Raw genomic sequence first — 10,748 nt, 5'->3', positions numbered from 1 at the left:
TTAAATGTATACATAATTCTAATGATTAAAAATATTATGTATTTGTATAAATGTGTCAACATCTCAAAATAATTAAATCCAATTAATATAATTCTATAAAATAAAAAAATAAAAATAAAAATACAAACACACTGTATTTATACTTTCATCATTTAATTGGCTCTGGGCAATAATCTAGGGCCAAAAAGTTTTATGCCAATTGCCCCTATAGGTGCAGTTAACAAAATGGAGATCACTGCAATGGTCACCAGTCGATTTCCACATTCGACATCTTCCTGTGTACCCAATTCTTTCGCTAAATTTAATGCAACTGGAGCTAGAATAGCCTGCAAAAAAAAAAAAAAAAAAAATCGAGAACAGAAAAATTAATATAAATTATAATATTTAAAAATATCGATTCATTGAACAATTTCCTACATAGATGCGATATGAGTAGAACACATAGTAATTTTGGTTAACACATGATCACTTACCTGTATGGTAGCCTTGGGAAGCCACGAAATGTTGACGAATATGATTTCCTTGCGACTGAATCCCGTACCCAATACCGAACACGTAGTGACAATCATCCGAACCTAAAATAGATAAATATTATTTCAATAGTTAGGTATTTTAGTTAATAAGGTATATTTTTTATTTATAAACTATTTTTAATTATTTATTTAGGTTTTATCATAATATAAAAAGAAAAATCTTAAAAAACTTGACATACTATGAATATAAGTACTTAGTAAAAATAAAATAGAAATAGTATATTATGTATTGTATTAACATTTTTATTTCGTAAATTTTCTATTTGAAATTTGAACTGAAAACCAAACACCGACTGTATTTAAATGTTCGAGTTTATGTATTTTAAGTTGAAGAGAAAAAGTTATTGCTATACTTATTCGAATAAATAAAAGATCTTTTACATAAATCTCAAAGCAAGTTTACTTATATAATTTAACTCAATTTTTTTTTTTTTTTTGAAATACTGTAGAATATTTTTGGATAGATATATGCTGTTGATCTAATATCTGTTGTTATTATTTTGATTTTTAATAATTTAACAATAACTTTCGTGATAGAAATTCTATTAATGGTTTTGAAATATACAGTACAAATATTATTTATATGTATATGTGTTCATCTACATGTTCATTTGACTTCATAATACTTTCATATAAATATAATCATAAAAAAATTTTTAAATGACAAACGCCCATAAAAATAAAAATATAATGTCTGTGCCACTTTATATAATGTATTATGTATTCTATTTACTGTATACCCATTTCTATTGTATTTTGTATGTCACTATAAAGAAATTGATTTATTGTTTATATGCGTACTGTGATTCCAAACGTGAGCACAAGTAATCCAACTATAACTGTGTCAAAATGTTTGAGTAGTTCGAATATTTTAATGTCAGTGCCCAAAAACGCAAAGACGGATGGCTGAAGACCACCCCATACGTATTCGAAAACCTTTTCGACCGGTTTTTCTTGGTCCTGATCCTCTTCATCGCAATTTTCGTCGGCTAAAATCGTTGAGTTATTTCGATTTTGCATTTTTAATCTCCACCTCCAACCGGTACTAGCTATGAACGCCGATGTGATACACGCCAATGGACCAGCTACAGGATAGTTACACCATCGGCTTCCGGTCATCGCCAAAAATCCACCAGCGCCCAGCAAGAACGATCTTTTAGCTGTTATCAACCGGTTCAACCGCTGTTTTAAAATACATTAATAAGTCATCATGTAATTATGGAGTAGATATTATATAAGCAATTGGTCATAATTCATAAATCATAACAATTTTATTCAGTCGTAATTTTAATCAATTTAAATTAATGAGCATAAGAAATTAAATATTAAACCATGATTATTCAAAAAATAATATCTACATAGTAATAAATGAAAACATTTTATAAATTAGGTAATTAGTTTGAAATTGAAATAAATAATCATTATTTAAAGTGGTAAAAGGCTTTTTATTTTTATAAGTATATTAAATATTTACTCGTGAAGTGATAGTGTTTTCGATTTTTGATTTTTTGTATATCATAGCCCACGGTGATGAAGGCACAAATATCAAAAAGAAACCCCATATGACTCCCAACACGGTTCCTATAGATATTTCAATGAACCCTTGAATTATCTTACTGGTCACACTACCTGATACAGTAGAAATAAACACAAACAATAAAATATTTAATTTAATTATTAAATTAAATTAACGGTTTGAATAATAATATAATTAAACTAATCATAGGCAACTTTTTAATATGATTATTTATTTTTAACGCATATTTTTTTTTACTTAGCTTTCTAGATTAATCGTATCTTTATATATCAAATAGAATGTTATTATTTTAATAAGCAAAATATGTTATATTTGATTTTTTTTTTTTATATTTTTCAATTTTATAATTTTATTATAAACTTATTAGACTAGACTAGGTTATACTTGAAGTATTACCTCACGGTATTACCAGGTCTTACTAGTATACCGGTTCAAAAAAAAAAAGAAAAGAAAAAAGAAAAGCTAGGCTAGGTTAGTATTAAATTTTAAAATTTAAATACAAAAAATTACTAATTGAATATTAATTTAAAGTTCCGAAGTAAAATAAAAATAATTGTTTACAGTTTATATTCCGTAATAAGTTTATAAGTTTAACATGAAATTTTATCAATCATCTCTATGGATGATGTTGATGTCATGAATTCCCGCTTATTTTGTGTTTATAGTCACTCATTGTAAACTCACTAGTCATAAATAGGACACCTAATACTATCCGAAATGCGCAGATGGAAACAATGTTATCCAGGCTTGACGCGGCAATCAACAGAGTATTAACACCTTTTACTTCACCATAGCCCAAACGTTTCAGTTGGAATAGGCCCGGCACTAATATAGCTGGACTAACGGCAGACAGCGTGAACCTTTAGAACAACAAATTGCAACTGATCAAAAACAATTCTCGACAAGCAATATAAATAAAATAATAATGTTTTATTTAATATTATACAGTACCTAGGTATTAATGTATTATTCCATAAACTAATTTAATAATTACCTTACAACAATTAAATCAATGTGCAAAACGACAAAATATATTTGAAATAAAAATAATAACCTAAAAACATTACTAAATCATTCTCCTTAAATAATTATAGAGACTTTTATTTTTATCCCTTTCTCCGTTGTAAACGAAAACGCATATGATTTGAGATATAAACTCGAACAACTTTTGAAGATCAAGCTTTTTTAAATACAGAGTGATTCATTACGAATGTCGAATTTACATTGCGTGGTTTTTTTTCTTATTTGGCCAGTTTTACTAGATATCGACACAGGTGGTACGTGGTTCCTGATGCTACTTACTACACACTACACACCTCGTGCGACAATCACGTTATCACGCGAGAAATTTGATGGCCTTTCAGGTTACACAGCTAAAATTGTTAATTTGAGTCATATAATAGCTCGTATCTATGAAATTAGACAACGTATCATTGAAAAACATTAGAAAGAATTTCGTCAGTAATTGTATATTTTTTTTAACGGAATTTAAGATTGCCAACATATAGACGAGACGAACATACATTCGTTGTTGATATATTATATATTTTATAAATTAAAGGGCTATTATACTACGTGTTATACGATGATATGTTCATAATTTTTTTTTTTTTTTTTTTGTTTGTTTGAATATACCTTTCAACAAAATTACAACAAAATCAAATTAATTTTCTTCTCCTAAATCATCCTCAAACTGTAGCATATTTTATTCATAAAAAAAAATTTCAGACACACAAAAAATAAAAAACACATATCATTGTAAAATCAATACATAAATCGCTCCACTTTGAATACAAAATGATTACGATTAACAATAGTATTGAGTGTCTCACTCACCCGAGAATCAGACTCCACTTCCACGAGTAGCCGGGCAAAATGATATGTGCGGCGATGGCCGCAGTGGCGGCTTCAGCTATGCAAGGCAACAACGTGAGTTTGGCAACGACGCGGCTGAGGCGATGCAACTGACTGGCATCCAGCTCCAGTCCTCCGTTGATCAATGTCACGGCAAGTGAGACTTCTCTGAAAATGTAATAATTAAAATTCCACGTACTGTTTATGGGCAGTGTAGCGCGAATCGTTAAATGCCGAGCTGCTACGGTTATATTTACCGAAAAAATGAAAATATTTAATTAAACTAAGTGCATTTAATTAATAATTAATAATTAAATGATCTATGATGTATATTATATATATTTATTTTAATTAGTGGAAATAAATAAATATAAATACAGAATATAATTTAAACTTATTTTTTAGTCTTAAAATTATTATTAAATTAATTTTGCATTTTATGTATATACATTTATTTTTCTGATTCATAAAAATAGTCAATGGTTCTTAAATATGAGTTATAATACAACTAAAAACGAAATATTTTCGACAAAAATATTGAATATTTTATTTTCATATTTTTTCTTCCTATCACTAGCAGTCAACTGTAAGAATTCTCTGGAAAAAGTATGAGTATTTTAAACGCTCATCGGATAATATTTTTGGCTTTACATTTGATTATCATCACTAAGTCTATTAGTTTTCATGTGTCAATAAATATGCAATATTTTGCTAAAGGGCCTAAGTCCGTTGATTGATAAAAATAGAATAAAAAATAACAGTTAAATAATTTTATCTTATATTAAAATACTACTCTTTTGAAGTTTAAAAGTAAAATCTATTATAAGTTAGCAAGATGATGTCATACAGATACGTTATAACGGTAAATAATCGAATGCGGCAACGTGTTAGAATTTTGATACCTTTATTTTTTTCTGCGTCTTACGGTCTGTCATTAAATTTACATATACGCCGGTGGCTAATAAATAAAAATAAAAATAAAAATATTATACTATATGAAAACAATAATTCCTACAATGTAATATGTGTTTGTATAGTAGCTATGTGAGTTTATTATTCAAAGATGTACAATGTACATTATTAGTATGTATGATAAAAGCTATTTTTAACTTCTAGCCTTAATATTTATTTTTAATTCGTCAAAACATTTAATTGCATAATATATATAACATCATTCAACATCGTGCATTCGCTATACGCAGATTAAATATATATATTTACTATGATAAAGAAAAAATGGTCTGACGATAAAAAATATTAGACTACTCAAGTTTTGGCACCCATATTAAAAACCTAAATGGCGCCACTGAGTCAACACCATATGCATACGGGTATAACGTTCTTTTAAGAAAACGCCACATTCTCATACCACCAGTAATTTATCTACGCATTTCCAGTTTTGCATAGAATAAACTTATGGAAATAGAATACCATTTTTTTAATTTTGTATTCCCAACAGTTCAGTCGGCGTAAAAAATAATTTGAAATATATTTTCGATTGTCGTGTTTTCTTAATGCGTAATATTTGATATACTCATCAAAAGTATTTCTAACGAAAACGGATATAATCGGATCACCTGATAAAGGTTACCAGGTGTGAACACCACCCGGTGACAGTGTACAGACCGGCGTTCTGGAGTGCGATGCCGGCCAACAGCATGCCGAACCGCGGGGGCAGGCCAACGATTTTGTTGATGAGCCAGCCGGCCACCGTGCCGGTAACGTACAGCATGAATATGGAAGACAGACTGCCGCCGGGCACGGCCATCAGTGTCGGCGAAACGTTCACGTACAGCAGCGACCACGCTATGGCCACACCGACGACCGCGGCCGCTGCGTTGGCCGCGGTGGCCGGTAGCCGTTCGTCGCACCACGCCATGGCGACCACGTCGCCCGTACAGTCGTCGCCGCTGTCTTCACCACTGCAGCGGTCATTGCGCTGCTGTCCGCCGCCGCCGCCGCCGTCGCCGTCGTCGTCACGCCGTTCCAGCTGCAGTGACTGCTCATCCGGTGGGTCCGATAACTCGGCGCCGTCTCCCATTTCTACAGCACCTGTCCACCGGCACGACGATGTCTGTCTGATAAATCGATTACTTCGCTGTGGGCGTGTATAGTTTCTGTATTTTTGTTATCGTTAAGATCTATTCTTCAAAAAAAAATAAAAAAATAAAAACATATATATAAACAGTGGATTCCGCTTAATGTGGGCAAACATGTCTGGTCCCAATACAAATGTATATTAACAATGTCAAATAAAACCGCGTAATATGAACACTCGATTCGATTTATGTGGGCAATTTTTTTTATCATAGCGTTAGAATATACACATAAGTATTTAAAAACGATTAATCTAATCGGGTTCCGTCGTATCTATGAGATTGTGTTTATCGAAAGTAATAAATACCATTACCATTCAAATAAACAAATTTCGCCAAAGAGAGGCGAAAAAGTGCATTGATTTCTTGCAGAAGTTCTTCATGCAAGAGGGAAACGAAAATAGTCCGTCTGATAAACTTGAAGCGTGTGCCTATTTTGTCAACCAGATCCATACTAAACAGCTTAGACAACGAAAAATTACGTTTTGTATACCTTCTACATCCAAAGATTAATTTTATTTAATATATTATATGTATTTAGTTTTATTTATATATCTAGTAATTGTTTAAAATTTTTTTCAATTATATGATAATACAAATATATTTTTTTATTGTAATTTTTTTTTTTTTTACTAATTTCGGTTTTTATGGGCAACCGCTTAATATGGGCAAACAGGGCTGGTCCTGTTATACTAATATAGTATAACTAATATAGTTATGAAGTTATGAAGTTAATGTGTCTACATTAAGCGGAATTCACTGTATATATGTATGATTAAATTTACGTCGATATTTATCTATATGTAATTTTGAATTTTTTTAATACCTTTTTTTTTTTATATTGCAGTTTTTCGCTAAAACCTGACCGACAATTTAAAATTTATGATTCAAATGACAACTCAACCGGTATAAGTTCTAAATTATAATTATTGTCTGTTGATAGGTATATATAGTAAGTTTTATGAAACTAGTTTAAAAAAAAAAACGTAAAGGCATTAAATGTACGCATTGTTCTACTGAAAATAATGAAAAAAAAAACTTAAATCACTATTATAACGCAAAAATTGTTTATCTAATTAAAATCAAACCAGTACCATCAAATATCTGTAAAATTATTTCGGCATACAAAACACTCCGTTCAATTTATTAACACTTAACCTAACGACGACAGTCAAAACACATCATATGCAATTATTACAATTCAATTAGTTAAACTCATATAAGTTGAAACAATCATTCGTGCTATACGCTATCAGTAATTAAGCATTGAAAAAAAAAGTAGAAAGTCAGTTGAAACCATATTATAGGTATAAATTGAAGTATGATTTTAATTAAAACAATTCAAAATTTGTAATGAAACGTATTATATTCACGTATCAAAGTGCATTGATCGACAGAACTTAATTTTATATTGTACATTATTCAACTATACTTTTGCAACAGTTATGTTAAATTTCAAAAATTTAATTACTTGGATGATGAGACATAAAATCTACATTTTTGGAACAGAACGTAAGATTATATAGTTATTTCCCGAGTTTGAAAATATATTTAATATAAATCTGTAAGGTATACTATATGGTATATGTTAAGTGTATAATTAATTATTATAATATTTGAGAAAAAAGTATTTATTTTTGAAGGATACTTCAGACAGTTGAAAATGTTGTTCTAACTACTCACTATTTCATATATGCATATTGCATAATATACAAAAATACATTTAATTGAAATATTATTGTACTAGGAAATACGCGTACTATTAATTATACCAACATAGGTAGGTACATGATGAGTATTGGGCAGGCATAATAATGTGTCTAACTTAACTTCTATTATAGATAAAAAACGAACACATTATTGTAATACGTTACAAAATCACATTTATAATTATATGGGAGTGTCAAAATTCCATACAGTGATTATGAGTAATATTATAGCAACAACGCGGTAAACTGGAGAACCACCACAGTACCACTCAAAAGTACGATAGTCTGACCGTATTCACTTAGTTTTATACCAATTTTTATTATAATGTTATAAAGTTAAATCATAAAAAAAAAAAATAACTAAATATTACCTGCATACACCACCAGTGTAATGTTAACGTCCAGAAAGTGGTAGTTATTAGTTATTAAAAATTATTACATTATGATTAATGCGATAACAGTTGTAGAAAGTTGCATTATCTTGTAGGTATGCGTTACAAAATATAATAATATATTCATAAATGAAAAAATTGCTCGGGAGCATGACAAATTAACTGAACGACTTAGAGCTATAATATATATTACAACTTCAACGGTTTGCCGAGTACTGACATGAAAAACTGGTCTGTCTGTTTGGCAAGCACCTAACCAAAAACGGGACCAATGATCTAGGGTCGGATTAAAGGCGGCTAGCGCAGATGGTGTGTTTCCGGATGGCATGATATTCATGATAATATTATTGTAATAATAATAATAATAATACGATGCACGTTGGTAAAATATTTTTGTTCTTAAACAGTCAAAAGTAATAATTATCATTTATTGTTACTGTCGTTGTGGCTCGTTCAGATAGGGCGAACCGAAAATATGGTGTGTACAATTATAGACCTATTTTGATACGATTTTGTTCTAACCTCACATGTGCCGGAAATAAACACCGTAACGCTAAGATAATATAATATGTTATTATAATATAATCTCCATAACGACTTCGGGTAAAAACGATACTGTGTCGTACATTTATAGCCTTTATAGCATTTTATAGGTTCTTATTTTTCTAATTTTTTCCAATAAAATACCTTCACGGCAAGTCATAATATGAATTATCATTACAGATGTGAGTTTGCTAAATTTTCCCAGCAAAAGTGAAATTTCTAGGGTCTATTTTTTTTTATGTTTTATACCTGTTATGTAATAAGTTTTGAGTATACCTATCATCAGTGAACGGGTCACTGTAATAAATGTGTTAAAGTTGAATTCGAAAATAAACTATATGATATACAGAAAATGATTTTGAATGGATACACACGGTACTTTTAAAGATATTTTATCGTTTATTTACATTACTAATAGTAATTTATTTCTCTATATTGATTATCGGACTATTTTTTTCCTTGTTAAAATGTTATATTATTATCATTGATTTTTAAAACAAACCTATTGCGATTGGCGATTACATCGTACTTATACACTCGTGTGAATAGAACCGTGGTATAAAATACAAATATCCTGATATAAGTATAAGTAATCAAAAATATTTGATGTGTATAGAGTGTATAGAAAATAATAATTTTAGTAGTAGTTGAATGTTTCAAGTTTCTAAAACAAATATTTTTTGAATTTTAACAAAACAACAAGAATTGCCAGAGGTTAAATGGAGACTTTATGCATGAATATACATTTTCGTCAAAACTTGAACTTTAAACACGTCCTGTCAAAAAAAAAAAAAAAAAATTCATGACTTTGTTAATATGTTCTTATATTTATGGCTGAAGTTTGATAACTTAATACACAATTCTTCATAAATAGTTCTTACTATATTCCAAAAATAACTATCATACATTACAAGTTATTTTTTCTATAGACATTTAGATGAATTTCAATTAACTAAATATAATTTTAACAAAAAATAACGATTTTAGTTATTATGTTTTAATTATATATATTTATATAAAAAAAAACATATTAATTTGAAGGAATTTAAATTTTATAACAATTAAGTTAGATAAACTTATCAAGATGAATTACAACATTTTTATTAAACTGGAATCAAGGATAGAATTTATAGTATTCTAAAAAATATTGTATAGTATTTTGAATGATTTGAGATTTAGGTGTTAACAATAATTAATGATTCAAAGTTTAAATCAAACTAATATTATAATTGATATATTTCCTATATAATAAGAAAAATATTCATATGTTACTAAAGGTTAATGTTATTGAAGAATAAAACGTCAAGAAAAATATCTCTATTTAGATATATTATAATTCTTTATTACCTTTCTATAACCATATAATTTTTAATTTCAGGCATCTATATTTAGATTTAAAAATATTTAAGCACATGTAATACGTCGGATATAGCTATGTTGGTAGTGTAAGATTGTGCCAAAATCCAAAAATTGCTAAAAATATGCTTTACGTGTGTAAGAAATATTCCTACAGTTTTACAACAAGAAAATTATAAATTGTAAAATAATGCATACAATTATTTCAAATTGTAGAGCTCCATAAAAATGTATAGTAATAAGTATCCACGTATAAATGATAAACAAATAATACATTAAACGACGATAATCAAAGAAATATTATTATAGTTCAAATTTAGCAGGTGTACTTAAAAAGTAACACGATGTCGTGAATTAGTGAAAATAATATCCAGTAAATTGTAACAATCAATAACTATTAATATATTAAATTTAAATGCGTGTATTATTTTATAATGTGATTGGTTTTGTTTGTACGAAAAACATATTTTGTCATAAAATAATATAGTACATAATGCAGTAATGTTATTACATTTTTAATATTGTTAAAACATGAATCATTTACCAGTTTTACTTTACTCTCGAAAATATTCTCTTTTACATTAGTATACAAAGGTAATTATATTTTTTGTGAAATTCCCTTAAAACTGGAAAAAATCATATTTCAAAGGTTTTAGTTTTGTTAGTAATTTTTTTTTTTATATGAATCTATTATTGAATTATCATAAGCAATTCAATTTCTAATATCA

General features: G+C 28.6%; 1 protein-coding gene across 2 annotated transcripts; it reads right to left on the bottom strand.

Moving 5' to 3' along the window:
* Positions 1 to 61: 61 nt before the first annotated feature.
* LOC112599719 (sodium/hydrogen exchanger 9B2-like) lies at positions 62 to 8,289 on the bottom strand. Of its 2 annotated transcripts, none has more exons than XM_025346758.1 (8): positions 8,101 to 8,289; positions 5,502 to 6,070; positions 3,907 to 4,092; positions 2,755 to 2,930; positions 2,008 to 2,162; positions 1,335 to 1,715; positions 474 to 575; positions 62 to 326 (listed from the first exon to the last, which is right to left on the bottom strand). In XM_025346758.1, exons 2-8 carry the CDS (start codon positions 5,963 to 5,965, stop codon positions 153 to 155), a joined length of 1,638 nt encoding a protein of 545 aa, XP_025202543.1. In that variant the 5' UTR covers positions 5,966 to 6,070; positions 8,101 to 8,289; the 3' UTR covers positions 62 to 152. The 2 variants fall into 2 exon arrangements, with proteins under 2 accessions (XP_025202543.1, XP_025202542.1); XM_025346757.1 differs by having other exon boundaries at positions 5,502 to 6,065.
* Between the last annotated feature and the right edge of the window lie 2,459 nt (positions 8,290 to 10,748).

Source organism: Melanaphis sacchari, unplaced genomic scaffold (assembly GCF_002803265.2).
Source record: "Melanaphis sacchari strain LSU unplaced genomic scaffold, SCAv2.0 Contig54_pilon_pilon, whole genome shotgun sequence".
Lineage (NCBI taxonomy): Eukaryota > Metazoa > Arthropoda > Insecta > Hemiptera > Aphididae > Melanaphis > Melanaphis sacchari.
Note: the sequence above shows the minus strand (reverse complement) of the source record. Positions and strands in the feature narration are given on the sequence as shown.

Coding starts and splice junctions, on each gene's coding strand:
- LOC112599719 (XM_025346758.1), bottom strand. CDS start 5,965: ATGGGAGACGGCGCCGAGTTATCGGACCCACCGGATGAGCAGTCACTG. Junction 4,093..5,501: donor CACCTGGTAACCTTTATCAG/GTGATCCGATTA, acceptor TTACATTTTCAG/AGAAGTCTCACTTGCCGTGA. Junction 2,163..2,754: donor AGGTGTCCTATTTATGACTA/GTGAGTTTACAA, acceptor CTACTGTATCAG/GTAGTGTGACCAGTAAGATA.